Raw genomic sequence first — 14986 nt, 5'->3', positions numbered from 1 at the left:
AAAAAAAAAAATCAGAAAAACCAAGATTCATGTCATGTCCTGAATGATATGATATAGATTGTTGACCCCTTTGAATTCTCTATTTTCTATTATACTTAAATAAATTATATTTAAATCCTCTAATTATCATCCATATTTTATTTATTTGCAATTATTCCTTATTATTGATTTTGATTTTTGTTAGGTAAATGTACATCCAGTGAGGATATCCTTAAACCTACAACCTAAACTAATAAAACATCTTAAACAAATTAAGAATGTTTTAGAACTAATGTGTTCTAAAGAAATGAGAAAGGGTTCAGGTTCTAATGAAATAATGGCTTTTAAACTTCATTATTTATCTTCGATTATCACAGAAATACAGAAATATCAGTAAGTAGCTTTATTTAATATACTGTTTTTGTTTCTATATTCCTTAACGTTTTGATTGAAATCAATTTTAACTAGAGTTCCTGAAAAACAGTCAGATGCTGTGGAAACTTTTGTTCGAAAAATCTTGAGAAGTGGGCGAGGTGAGGGTTATATGGATCTTTTAATCAGAGAAGCTGTGCGGGAATTTCCTTACAGAAACAGCGCACTGCTTGTACAGGTTTGTTTTACCTATGTTCCACTTCATAATTGTGCAATGATAAAAAAATTATAAATTGTTACCTTTTGAAAAAAATTGTGTTTCTATTATATCATTTTCAATATTTTTATAAATATATTATCTTTGTAATTTAGTGTGGTGTTCTTTTTATTTTGTATTATTCTTCAGTGTATATAAATATTACTATTAAACTTTTTTTTTTAAATAACATCTTATTACTAATCTCTTTTTATTATATTAAAAAATAGCACAACAAAAATTATTTAATTAAGCAATTTCAAGATCAGGGATGTGACGGTCGTGCGAGTTGGGGTGCAAGTCCAGTGTTCTCAGTTCGGAACCTTGTGTGTTTGATTCCCACCTGGAGCAGTTAACATTCATTTTTTGGCGGTCCCAAGGAATGAATATTGACACTCCCACCTTGGTCAGTACAAGGCGGCAACTTAGGTAGCTGCCAGGGGTTGGCAAAAAGGACCACTAGGCCCACTTGCCGGACTTGTTCCCCCCCAGATACCGTACCAGTACCAGAATTCCAACATTAACACATTGCTTTTACCGGGAAACAATTTTTCATATAAATAAATTAATCCAGATAATCCAAGTACACATCATTCATACACACCATTTTTAGCAATCAAAAACATTTTCCTTCCACCACTATTTTTTTTAATATAGTATCAATCCTATTGTTCCATAAATGCAAAATATCACTACACTTATTTATATATTGATTATAGATATTTTATGTATATAATATTATCGTTAATATATTAAATTTCCATTGCTTAAATTATTCAGTGAGATCTCATGAATATTTTGAAATGGTTAGAGCTCAAGAAACTGAAAGATTATTTAATCAAAGGTGTTTAGTCTAGTTAAGTAACAAGCTCACTCTCAACCAATTCATAAGTTCGACAGCTGAAATTTATCAGTGACATCCCTCATATATTTTGAAACTATTGAAGATCATAATGGATAAAAAATATATATTTAAGTATTCTCTTTTTTACTGTTTTGTGTATTTAACTTTTTATTGTTTCCTATGGAATATCTTAACTTTACTGGTTTTAAAATAACAAACGAATCAGGCACAGGTCAGACCTAATTCTAATGATGGTCTCTCAACTGCCATGGTCGTCAAACATAGTATCATTGTATAGTTTATTTTAATTTTCTTGGTTGTTAGTATTGTCATAGCAGTGATGAAGTAATGATATAGCTTCTATTTTCTACTCTTATTAAATTAAGAAAACTAAAAATCAAGAACCTATTAATGAACGGTTATTTTAGATGTGGACTAGACACTGGTTTTCTTACAGGTCAGATCAGCTAATTTTTAGCCTGATTTAATTTTTAAATCCACCTTTGGCCTAGATCCATTCGTGTAGGGGGTAAATCTCATGATTTTTCTGAGAAGAGCCTTTTGTCCAAGACTTTCCTAGTTGCTTGAATATTTTGAGAGATGAGCAGGGTTTAAGTGTTGTATATGACTCTTGTTGCATTTGACTAAAGTCCCAATACTTTGTAACAAGGTTTGCAAGGGTTCCCTTGAAAAATCTCTACCTTTTTCCCCACTTAAAACATCGTGTAAGGCCAAGCTTTTAATTCTTAGCGAGTACTATTCAAGGTGAATATAATTTTACATATAGCTGAAGCTTAAATATAAAACTGAAGGGATATTTCCCAGTTGGGCAAGGTAATTACTTATTATGTAATCTGTTTCGTTAAGATAGTCATTATAAAATATGTAGCTTTACCAATTGTATGTGTTTAATTGACATTATTGTTAATATTATATTGTTTATAAGAATAAACGTTATTCCCTTATATCACTTATACTTTGAATGTATAAGGGAAAAGAAAGAAGGATAGGTATTTAATGTGAGAGTTCTTACAAAAATAAACTAGTACTACAATTTGCTTATGGTAGCATACATTGTTATCTGTAAATATAAATTTGTATATGTTCTGCTGTTGTTTGATGGAATTTTAAGTATTATTTTGTTTTTCCTTGTAGATGGTGACCAGTTTAGCTAAGAAGAATGAATCTCCTGAAGCATTAAGTGTTATAACTCAGGCGATCAATGGGCAACATGGTTTCCTATCTGACGTAGTCATCTGTGCTACCTGTGCTGAAGAAAGTCCTGCCAAAAAGTGTTCCAAGTGTCGCCAAGTGCAATATTGTGATAGGGAATGTCAAAGACTTCATTGGTTTATTCATAAGAAAGAGTGTAACAGAAATGTAGATGACCTAAGCAATAAATTGGATGCTATGAAAGTAGATTAATATAGATTAATTTAGTGAAATATTTTCTATAGCAATGGCACGTAGTAAATTCCTTTTTTTTTTTTATAACTGAAGCTACATTTTCAATTTTTTGAAGAGGTAGCTGATTATATGAAAAGATAATCACAAAGACCAAATAATTTTTACTGGCTTGTAACAAAAGAGAATAAAAAAAGTAGACAGTGGTATTTAATATAATAGATCTATCATGATCACAATTTGTATAATATATCATTAGCCGCTATATTACCAATTTTCTATTAGACTTTGTTACCAGTTTGAATAATTATTGGATAGTTTATTTCCTTTCTATTTTATAGACTTTTATAACTATATTGTCTTAAGCTAAACCTCGTCATAGAACCCATGATTCATTTTTGTAGTTACAGTTTAAATTTTATTCTATTCAACATTAACAATCAGTTCGAATTAAAAGTTAAAATATTTTTAATTTTTATTATTGTTATTCTATTATGAAAGGTGCTATAAAATGTAATAGTGATCTACTAATGTATTAGAGCAATGTTAACATATGATCCTTGTTATTAAATAAAATAATAAAAAAAAATATCACCATGCGAAGAATTAGTAGTAAGCGATATATGAAAAATTAATAATTTAACAATAAAATACTTCCTCTTATTTTTATATAGACGAGTGTACAAAGTTTAATAAATAGTTTCTTTGTATGTTTGGTTATCATTGTTTTCAAACCTTGCTTATTCAATTTTTTTTTTTATATTCTTTCATTTAGTAAGAAGCCACTATTAAGACCAGGTAAATATTGAGACACAGTGCAGGGCAGAGAAAAAAAGTACTACAGAGCATAGGGAAAAGTGTGTGAAGCCATCCCTATATACTTTACCTGTCTAATAAACTCCTGCTCTGTGCTGTGTATGAATATGTGATCGGCTTAAACTGTTTCCAATGGTAAGTTGATAGCTACCATAAATACCATCTAATAGACCTTCGTAGTATGGTCTTCCATGTCGGAAAAATGAATATTTTCTGGTCTATAATACATGGAATATTTAAAACTCTTAATCAAGCAATATAAATTTTATTAAAAATAGTTTTACAAATAAAAGTAATCAAGAAGATCACAAGATATTACTGGACGGTAAAAAAGATTTATAAATATTTTATACAATAATTAGTTATTGTTCAGAAATTATTTTTTAACTATTTTCTTGTGAAATTTTAATTTTTTGTTTGTTAAAAAAATGTTTACAACTGATAGGGCAAGTTAGTAATGATCTTAGTTACTAATATCCGAGGTGGTGGAGTAAACAATAAAATTTTTTTTTTTGTATTTTCTTGTTTTAATACTTGTTAATAATACATATGTATTTTCTTGAAAATCAAAGTTAATTGTTTTCCATTAGCGTAACTACTGTTTTATTAAAAATACTATTTTGCACTGAAGATTAATTTAGTGAATAGATTACATATTCATGCTCATAAAGAAATAGAGAAAATGAATACTTTTTCGAAATTTTAATACATAGCTTTGATTTTATTTTAAATAATAGGATTTGATATTTTTAACCAGCTTATTTAAGCCTTAGCAAGTAAGGTGTATATAATATGGTTTTATTGAATGTAAGTATATATGTACTTCATATATAAAATCAAACCTTCAATTTTATTTTTTTTTATTTTTATGGGTGGTTCGGATTAGTGAGAGTTCACTGAAGTTATGCATGCTTTCTTAGGAAATAATCTTTTTATAATTAGGCCCAAAAGTGAGACGACTTTTTGGTGTCTGGCAATTAAGGGCCATACCCAAACAGCTATGATTTTAAATTATGAAGAAGATGGTTTGGGGTGCAGTCAAAAGGAAACAAAAAATAGTTATCAACTATTTATATGCCTATATTTCTCCCGAACGAAAATTAACTGACAGGAAGGAGCAATTAATGTTGATATTCATATTTACAAATTTTAAAAGGAAATTAGAAGCATCTCATGTAAAAAAAAAAGAAAAGAATAAAAAGGCAAGAAAATAAATAAATTCTTTAACAAATCGTAAATCCTAAGGTATATTCTAAAAAAAATTTTAAAAATGAGGTAACAACTATTATAAAGACACATTTACAGATTCCAAATAAATATTAAAAACATGCAATAATATTTATGTTAGATTTCATCATCTTTCTATCCTGATGATGAGTTAATAGTTGATTGTGGATATATATAAACAAGAAGGGGGTTGCGTAATAAGTAAACACTTATTTGTGTTCTTCACTGTTATTCTTTGGGAATTGGATGGACAGGAAATGATTAAAAATACGGGATTTGAAGGTTAGAAGGATGTTAGAGTAACAAATAAAGGAAGGAATGGATTTGGAAAGATCTGTCGAAGCAGTGGTTCAATGGGTGGTTAAATATAAGTCTGAAAGCCATGAATGGGTCTTACCGGAATTTACCGAGGATTTAAATTGAAGATCATAGATGTACGATGGACAGCAGGATTGGATAACTTGGTAGAGTAAGAATGGAAGGAAATATTTACGACATGAGGAACAAATACAGGAATTAGTCCCCTTATATTTGTTCCAATATTTTATAAAATCAATAATTATTAAGTATGGGTTTTGTGTAATCATTATTTATTTTTATGTTTCTTTCCCTCTGAATATCATATTTTATGCCATAAGCATAGTAAGAGTTGCAGTTGTAAAAGTAAGAGTTGAACTGCCACAATAATGTTAGAAGTAATAGTATTTCAAACAATTCATGAAAATATTTCTTAGATACTTTCATTCACTTGGGGAGTACTATCAATATCATTGTTTATCATAAAAATATATGTAAGATAAATTTCATATCTTCTGAGATTGAAAATGTAAAATGTCAAAAAATATATCTGTCACCCCAGTGAATATGTGGTTAATTCGAATTTTGGTCAAAATGAGTTAAGTGGTCTAAGAGAATCACAGAGGCAACATCTTCAATGTGCATAAGTGTCTAAGTCAGTCAACATTTTAAAACAGAGTTATTGGTCAAGTCTGTTGTCAACGGTCAGTGAACAATTAGTTAACTCTATTATCTAATTAGTGATAAGACATATCAAATTGGTGTAAAACAAGTAACAAGTTACCAACGTTTTGGTAGTATTGACGAAATTTCGATGATATACCACAAACACCTGATTTTATATAAATGTTCAAACTTTAAAAGTTGTCCCCTGAAAAGTAAGGAATTTTGACTTAACCACAAATTCACTGGGGTTACAGATATATGAATAATGACATTAAAAATATAACAGCTGTGGTTCATATCTGAACCTATTGATTTTCTTAACCCATATTTATATTTTAAAATGCATTCTTATTTTTATTACTTTTTTATCTTTTATAGTTATGAGCATGTATTATGATTTTAAACAAGTATTTAACTGTATTATTTTACATTCACAGCCAGTTAGGAGTTAATTATAATGATAATTCATAAATCAAACAATTTAGTTAATAAATGAATAATTAGTGAGACAGAAAAATGTATCAATATTTGTTTTTAAACTTTTCATTTGTTTTCTATTTCCTTAAAACAGGCAATTAAAATTTGTTGGCAATAGTGAATAGTGCTGAACTTTTCATTTTCTCAGTAACTTGTTTTAACTATTAATTTTTAAAAATTTTCCACTATGAAATCCAAATATCGTGGCATAATAGGTCATCATACACTTTTATTGTTTAATTATGTATATAGATAGTTTTTTTGTATTTGTATTTGATAATGTATTTTTAGTTAAATATTTTTCATTGAATATTTGATCTTCCAGGCTTTTTTTTGCTTCTGACAACTAGCTTTCAAACTTACTGGCTATCAAATGAAGAAAAAATAACCAGTGTAGAAAGGAATAAAAATATTCTTGCTATTATTATAACACTTTGTTGTTTCCTTGGTATGTATGAAGAAAGTTTTATGTAACACATTATTGTTTATTAAATTGTTGCAGCTTCTCTACTATGTACATTTTCTGCTTTTATTTATGAGATTAATTAGATATATTAATATTTTAATTTTTTTAAATATATTATTTTTATTTTGGTTTAATACCATTGTATCCTCCAGGTTATGCAGAAGGGGTTGGTTTTCACAATGCTTACCAACCTAATCCATTCAGAATTACCTGACAGGTAGAAATGGAATTGGCTTGATAAGTGATTGTCAACAATATTCAACATAACTGACAACCAAGACAAAAAAAGTATTGTTAGACTACATAAAATATATCAGTTGATTGTTACAAAATTTCTGAGTTGATTTTAGTAAGATAGTGCAAACTTATTTGCAAATTGTTTGTGTTCTCCAAACCTATAGTCTAGCAATCCTGGATAGTGAGTTTTTCACTTTGGTTCGATATCTAGTTGTTAGTATTATTTTCTCCTAACGGATCATTTCTACATATTCCTTTATTTACCACCTTATTACATACTCTTCAGTTCAAACTAAGTGTATCTGCTTACGTTACTACTTCACCATGATACTGCCTAACTTTAAATCTGGAACCTTTTCTTTTTTTGACATGATTTATGCAGATTTTGTTTCCTTCTATACCTAAAGAAATATAATTCTCATTTTTTTTTTTTTTTTGTCATGCAAAGATGACACAATGATTAGGGGTGTTGAATCAGCCAATTATTGATTGGGAAAGAGAACAATTAATTCATTCAGATATATGTACTATACCTCATTTGTAATGACAGCAAACATTAATAATAAACCAAAATAAAGTATAATTAAGTTATTATTAGAAAATTTGAAGACAAAAATTTATTTCTGAAACAGTAATTAATAATAAACCGATCAATGTTTCATCAATTCCAGCTTCATTAGGGAGGTCATTGTGAAAATAGTAGGAGAATATCATCCCCCTCTCTCCCCTATTAATTTGAAAACCTGAAAAGTTTGGAAACTCTAAGGACCCGAGTTTGAATCCGGCTGGGCAGAAAATTGTTTTCTGTTACACTATAGCCATGAGTCAATTCCTGTTCCTCCTCAATCCCTCTCCTGGGGTCCACCCAGCCTCTTAAATTGAGTACCCTTAATTGGGTAAAAATCTGGTGGTTGAGCGTGATTCTGACCAGATCACCTCCTTGCACAACCATTGGTCTAGCAACAGTGCTTCTTTACAAAGTACTGAACCCCAGACCTTCCATGGGTTGTAGCAGTACAGATTTAAATTTAATTTAATCAGTTTGGAAATTTATACTGAGAACTTATTTCAAACTGATAAAATCGAGATGAAAAATTATTCAAAGAGATTATTATACTCAAAATTATATATAAACGCTATTTACAGAGGACAGTGTTCCAAAAATCTATTTAAAAAAAGCATAAATTTCAGGAAATACTTCTCTGAACTCCTGGAAATTGAGGAATCTAGTTAAATTATTGGAAAATTTAGGATTTTGACTTCCTTCCTTTCCGAAATAGTTTTATGAACCTTCCTAATCAGGCCTGAAAACAATGAAATCATATTATTGATGACAATTCACCAGCTAATACAAACTAACTGAATTGATATGTTACTTATAAATACATTACTTATAAATACAAATAGTTCAAAATAAACTCAACTTACATGGTATATGTTGAACTATTTAGAAAGATCAAGAATACTTGAAATTTCTTTAGCCTATAAGTGATCTCAATAAAATATATACATTTTCTTATGGGTGTTTATAATGGTAGTTTGATTAGTTAATATTTAACTGTTCAATAGCATCTGCAACTTTTTTTTTTTTTGTAAAGGAATCGTGATGACTGCTTTTGGCATTTCAAACTTGCACGGAACTAGGTTTGAGTATGATTTCACCCCTGTAACAAGGCAAGCAAGACAAAATTATTTACTTTTGACCATTGTTGGTTTTCTATATATAATAGCTTCTATCTTCGGGTATTTTGGAGTATGTGAGAGGAAGAACATATTTGCCAAAGCTGTAAGTTTAGTATAACAATATATTTAATTTTACTATTAATTTAAGTAGTTAGGTCTCTTTCTGTCTTGGTTATATCGATGTTTGCCATAACTGTAAATTATATAGTATAATTTCATTATTTTTAATGAAATATGATATTTTATTTACTAACTTCTTGCCATCACACATCACAGTTTTGGTCCTAGAAGATATTAGGTAAATTCCATTGTGGTTTTAGACCAGGCAAATAGACCCTATTTTCTCAATGAGACAAATATTGGGGAAAAAATAGGAATATCAAATTGATCTATATTACATTTTTATATATTTCAAGCAAACATATGGTTATATAAAAAGGGAAGAATGAAAACAATGGTGAAAACAGGAATCCTAAAAAAGCTTTTATGTTTAACAGGAATAACCCTAAATAGAAGCAGGCTCTTAGGAAAGATGAATGGTCTGTTGTTGGTGCATTTGGAGGACAGAAACGGGCTGAGGCAAGGAAATCCATTATCTCCCACTCGATTCAACATAGCTATAGAGTATACATAGGAAACCGGACTCTACCTCCTCACAGAGGACGATTTCCTTCAGCTAGTAACCGAATAAAAAACCATTGTTGGGCTAGCCCACTTTCAATCTTCGTCGAAGAAGAAGACCAGCTCCTGGAAGGCCAGCGAACGGAAGAGGTCAGACGACTGAATCTTACAGCCGAAAATTGAACTTTTATGTCAGTAAAACTGATAAACTGCTTTATTAGCATGAATCCGTAGCATCGAATTGCTGCTGCACACCTGTATTGCTCAAACGGTAGGGGGAGGGGGAAATAAATAGCGTCAATAAATAAATAAAATATTTATTTTATCAATTTAAAAATATATAAATTAATCATCACGTTTTATTGTGGTTTATTTTTTAACTTGTATGTTAAATGAAACTGTCAAGAAGTTGGTAAGATTTAGTTAGATTATAGACTGAAGACGCGGTAAACTTAATTGGTTCTGATGGCTGACGCTTACAAAAAGGGTTTTTATTCAAATATGCCTTAAAGGTTTTTATTCAAAAGACCGCCTGTGCTGTCTATTGACATAATATTATCGGAAATCTTGTATATTTCATATTACATCTTGAATTGTTGTAAAAACTTAGATCTGATAATTTTGATTTTCTGATTGAAAATTGGATAATTTTAATTATCCATATATGTGGAAATAAATAATTGTTTGGGGATGTTAAAATGTTCCACAGTCTACTTTTTAGGTAGGAATATATTTTTTATTTCAAATGGTAATGTATTTTAAATTATATTTAATTATTTAAGCTTATTGTTTTATGGAAAAATGAATTCCTTTACAGTACATGATGTTATGCATTGCCTTTGGGTTGGGACTGATGTTGATGTATTTCATTTGGCTCCTATTAGATCACGTTTTGATCCCAGATTTTGAGGTATGTCGAAGATGTTTTTGAATTCCTCAAATATATGACATCAAGTATAAAATTAATTTCTTCTTGATCTTGAAAAATCAACTCCTCATATAACTACTGTTCTAAAAATAGTGATTCCTTACAAAGTACTGAACCCATAACCCTTCATGGGTCATAGGGGTTCACATTATTATTATTAATTATGTATTATTATATTTTTAAGAAATCATATGCATACATTCTTTCACCTTAACCTTTATCTTCATAAAATTGAAAGTTAATATAATAATTAGTATGTTAAACAAATTTCTAAGAAAATATATAATTGATAATAACGTCAAGAAGAATGAAACTAATTGTGTGATTTACAATTGGATGAGGGTCTTGAGAATGAAGGGATGTCTGAAATAACTATTTTAAGAAAATAAATGTGAAGATGAAAGGATGTATATGACTTCTAAGAAATAAAAATCCACTCAAAATTGAATAACCTTAATTAAATAGTAATCAAATCACTAAGTATATATTGAGGTATAGGTCGTAAAACATGGTAAATTTTTCACGAATTATAATTTTTGGCATCAGCTTTTCTTAGACTGATTTCATAAATTTCTGAAAGAATTTTTTGGAAATTTGTTTTCTTCAGACTATGTTGATATTAAGTTATGGTAAGTGACTGCTGGTCGAAGATAAAATATTGTAATTAACAAATAATTTAACATTGTAAATGTTTTCATTACTGCAGATACCCTGTTTTACAACCAAACATCTCAATTATTGTTTCAAAGTAAAAAAGAAAATTAAAAACAGCAAGTTTATATGAGAATATGTCTTGCCACATAACTTGTCAATAATGTTAAGAATGTTTATTTTTATTATGTTAATTGTTATGCTAAGAATGTAAACTTATGCATACAATTTATAACTATTTTCTATGTTATACTAGAGTTGAAGCGTTTATAATTAAAGGTGTATCCTGACTTTTATAATCTTCATATTTATTCTAGTAAATTAATATTTATAAATTTCCTAGTATTTTCTTTTGTTAATGTATATATTTTTTTTTAGGTTACTGAACACGGCATACAGAAGTTAATTGTAAGTCCATATGATGTTACAGTAGCAAGGAACTACATGCTCTTCATGCTTTTTTCTGCTGTTTTGCAGGTATTTTCTAATTTTTATGTTTTTATTTATTGACACTAAAATTTAGTGTCAATAAATAAATTATATTTTAGTGTCACCAGAAATTTTTCTTTATCCTTGCAAGTGATCCATATTTAATTTTATTCTCTCTGAAACATTATATTCTCCCATTCTGCTAAGACTTTTATGTCTTTCTAATGCCATATTGCTCTGATAATGGATGTAAAAAGAGTTTTTTAAAAAAAATATTTGTCCTTTTGGAAACTGATCAAACTTTAATAATTTTATGGTTTCTGAAAATGCATTTTTAGCCTTAGTTTATCTTTGTCAGCAAACAGGTTATTATGGAGTGTGGTATTGCCCCCAAGATATTTGAAATTATTGCATCCCCAAAAAACATCATAAAATATTCTTTTAATCTTTTATAATAAAATATTGGAAAAGCACCATATAATCTTTAAAATTAATCTGAATTGTTCACTAATTTTCTGTCAGATTTCTCTGAATATTAAAATATGGAGTACTCTTGGATAATATCCATTTGAGTAGTAAGAAGTAGTGAGGCCTGTGGAAAAATCTTGGATGGAACCTCTTTGTCTCATTGAAGGGGGTAAAATTACAGAAAATTTTTTGTATTTTTCAAATTCTATAAATTTAATTAATATTGTGGTAAATACAATGCTATAAACTGTAAATGTAAATTATATAATAAACCACTGTTTAAGAGCCATAACTATTAAGAATTTTCGATTATAAAATTCAATTTGTATACTCGTTCAATATTATCCAATATATTTGATAAATACATAATTTACTGCTTTCAAGTTTATTGAATTCTTGATTTTTACTCTTAAATTACACTTCAACAATTTAAATCTAATCTCTGCACTGCATAAATTTATTTAAGAATTATTGAACAAAAAAATGTCCAATATATTCCTTTTATTTTCATGTGAATTGTATGTAAATAGTACCATTGCCATAATGTATATATGTGGATTTGATATTTAAAAGTTATAGGAACAAAATATATGAGATGTTTAAAAAATATTAAAATTGGATATTAAAAATTTTTAGTTAACATTTCTGAAAGTAGTTACGAACCCAGATTCATTACAGTTTTTAAAAATTGATATACACTAGTTGACGAAATATAGATTTAAAAAATTGGCATATTTAAATTTTTAACTTTATGTAATGGCGCTTTATATATATATTATAATTTTTTTTTCGGTTGGCTCTACAGACCTTGTAGATCATTGGCCGTCCGAACCAGCCTTCTCTACGCCTGCCTTTCTTGGCAGATTCTACTGCTTTCCAGTTTGCTGCATGTAGCTCTTGGATCTTTGTTGATTCTGTCTATCTTATCTGGATTTTGGCCTCCCACGTGGTCTCGCCTAATATGCTGGCATTTATTTTTATGTAGAGGCGTCCTCATGGATTGCTTCGAGCCACATGTCCCACCCATCTTAATCTCCTTGCCATTATATCATGAGATATTGACTGACAAGTCTCTGCACGCAGTTCACTTTTAGTTCTTCTCCATGTGTTAACGCTCTGATCCCAGATCACTCCTGTAATTGTATGGAGGACTTTCCGTTCAAATCTCTCGATTCTGCTTTCTAGACTACCTGTTAGAGCTCAGGTCTCGCAGCCGTATATCAGAATTGGCTTTACCATGGCATTGTACACCCTTAGTTTCAGATTTTTAGAGATTTCAGTATTCTTGACAGAGAGAAGAAGGCTCTGTTCGCACTTGTTATACACCGGTCTATCTCATTCCGTTGATGTTTTATTGATGTTATTGTGGAGTCGAGTTATTTTAAACTGTCTAATTTTGGAAACAATTTGCTTTGCATGCAGACCATGTCGTTAGGATGAATTTTTCAGCTTAGAATCATATATTTTGTTTTATCTTTATTTACTTGAAAGCCGATTTCCTCTGCTTCTCTTGATAGAGTTTTTGCGAGTCTTTCCATGTCATCTTGGTTACTTCCTAGGACTGCAATGTCATCCGTGTACGCCAGGACCTTATGTTTCATTGCAACGTGTGACCCACTTTCGTGTGATGTTCTTCTAATCAGTTTTTCTAGAGCTAGGTTGAACAACATTGGTGAGAGTCCATCTGCTTGTATCAGAACCCGGCATTTAGATTATTTGTACATGCTTTTGTCAGCCTTACCAACTTCCCAGGAATTCCCATCTCAGTCATGATCATGACATATATATATTACTACATGCCATTCGTACCAATTTATCCTTCTGTCTTTTATTTGTTATAGAATATGAATCTATAAAGTAATCTAAAATAATCTGTTATTAGTCTATGTTATGTAAAAATGGAATAACATATGACTACAAAGATATTTTTCTTTTATACTAATAAAGGTATCTTATCATGAAGCATATAGATTCCAGTATTATAACTTATAAAAGAATATAAATACAAAATGAAAACAGTTTATTTATAATAAGAGACAATTTTATAACATAATAATATATCTTATAGTTTTTGTTTCTCCTTCTTTTCATTTTATAATTATTATGTCTAGAACTTTTTGGATTCTCAGAAATATTTATAAGAAAAAAATTGAACTTGGAGAATGTGAGGCCCCTTGAGCCTTAGGGCCCAGGGGCAGTTGTTTCCTTCACCCTCTGGTTCCTGATGATAACCTGTTTATGTTACAGATAGTTTGTGGAATATTAATATTTTTAGTTCTATTCAAGTACAGACAAATCAGAGGTTATATTTCAATTGATGAAACAGAACCTGACTATTATATTTTACTGAATATACTGAGAGATAGAAGAAGTCATATTTTTGTTTGAATATATCCTATTATATACAATACTTTTAATTTTTTTTTTTTAATTATAAGTTAAAATTTTTCGCAAATTAAGAATGAAGCAAGTTAAAAAAAAGAGTGGTTGAGATTATTTAATTTTGTTTTATCTGATTGTATTAAAAAAAAAGGAAATGAAACTGGTCCATCAATATTTAAAAAGCACCTGAAATCAGAAAGCTGCGGCGTGAAACCCGCCACTCCTGCCCTCCATGGTAGCCTTACTTATCTGACTTTTCAAACAGACAATTATAGCAAGTAGGTTGGTCAATGTACGACATGTCACAATCTCTCAAGAATAGATCATAACTAAACAAAAAAAAGCAATCCTTCCCTGCCGGACCCACCCCGCTAAGACCCTAGGGAGCGACAGTCCTATATCACTTTTGAAATAATAGCTTAAAATGGGAAGAGGAAACTTTAAGATAGTTAAATCGAGCAATATTTAAAAAGCACCTGAAATTGAAAAACGGTGTGTAAAACTTATTCAAGTATAAATTATATTGAACATATAATTTTCCATTTCATTACTAAATTAAAATATGAAATTATCTGAATTAATAAACAGGTGCATTTTAGCTTTGTTTGAAATCATTGGCAATGTGTGGTTTAGGATTTATAAGGATATATAAGTTGCGTTCATTATGTTTTATCCTTTAGATTATTTGAATATTTTACGTTGTTTTCAGATATCACTCTTTATAATACTACTTTATATAACTTTCACCAAAAATGTATTTATTTTTGTATGCCAATCTATTAT

General features: G+C 29.3%; 2 protein-coding genes across 3 annotated transcripts in view; both read left to right on the top strand.

The window, feature by feature from the left end:
- The window catches only part of LOC106678365 (ankyrin repeat and MYND domain-containing protein 2), a 10127-nt gene extending 6562 nt beyond the window's left edge, over positions 1-3565 (top strand). Inside the window, exons 4-6 of the mRNA XM_014416838.2 lie at positions 185-372; positions 448-589; positions 2607-3565. Of these exons, the coding sequence (XP_014272324.1) occupies positions 185-372; positions 448-589; positions 2607-2876 (600 nt within the window). The 3' untranslated portion in view covers positions 2877-3565. The remainder of the gene's footprint in view (positions 1-184; positions 373-447; positions 590-2606) is intronic.
- Positions 3566-6262: 2697 nt separating this feature from the next.
- LOC106678207 (uncharacterized) lies at positions 6263-14214 on the top strand. 2 transcript variants are annotated; one of them, XM_014416607.2, is made up of 6 exons: positions 6263-6553; positions 6664-6786; positions 8640-8827; positions 10163-10255; positions 11303-11401; positions 11876-11974. In XM_014416607.2, the coding sequence occupies exons 1-6, from the start codon at positions 6526-6528 to the stop codon at positions 11912-11914; spliced, it is 570 nt and encodes a 189-aa protein (XP_014272093.1). In that variant the 5' UTR covers positions 6263-6525; the 3' UTR covers positions 11915-11974. The 2 variants fall into 2 exon arrangements, with proteins under 2 accessions (XP_014272093.1, XP_066901968.1); XM_067045867.1 differs by lacking the exon at positions 11876-11974 and adding an exon at positions 14069-14214 and having other exon boundaries at positions 6265-6553.
- Positions 14215-14986: the final 772 nt, after the last annotated feature.

The sequence above is a fragment of the Halyomorpha halys genome, unplaced genomic scaffold, assembly GCF_000696795.3.
Source record: "Halyomorpha halys isolate HHAL.00 unplaced genomic scaffold, Hhal_1.1 Scaffold10.1, whole genome shotgun sequence".
In the NCBI taxonomy this organism is placed as follows: domain Eukaryota; kingdom Metazoa; phylum Arthropoda; class Insecta; order Hemiptera; family Pentatomidae; genus Halyomorpha; species Halyomorpha halys.
The sequence above is the reverse complement of the archived record's forward strand: the minus strand, read 5'-3'. Positions and strand labels throughout refer to the sequence as shown.

Excerpts from the sequence above, each read along its gene's own strand:
- LOC106678207 (XM_067045867.1), top strand. The coding sequence starts at position 6,526 with ATGAAATCCAAATATCGTGGCATAATAG. Across the intron at positions 6,554-6,663 it reads CAAATATCGTGGCATAATAG|GCTTTTTTTTGCTTCTGACA; the intron begins GTCATCATACAC and ends TTGATCTTCCAG. Across the intron at positions 10,256-11,302 it reads TTTTGATCCCAGATTTTGAG|GTTACTGAACACGGCATACA; the intron begins GTATGTCGAAGA and ends ATTTTTTTTTAG.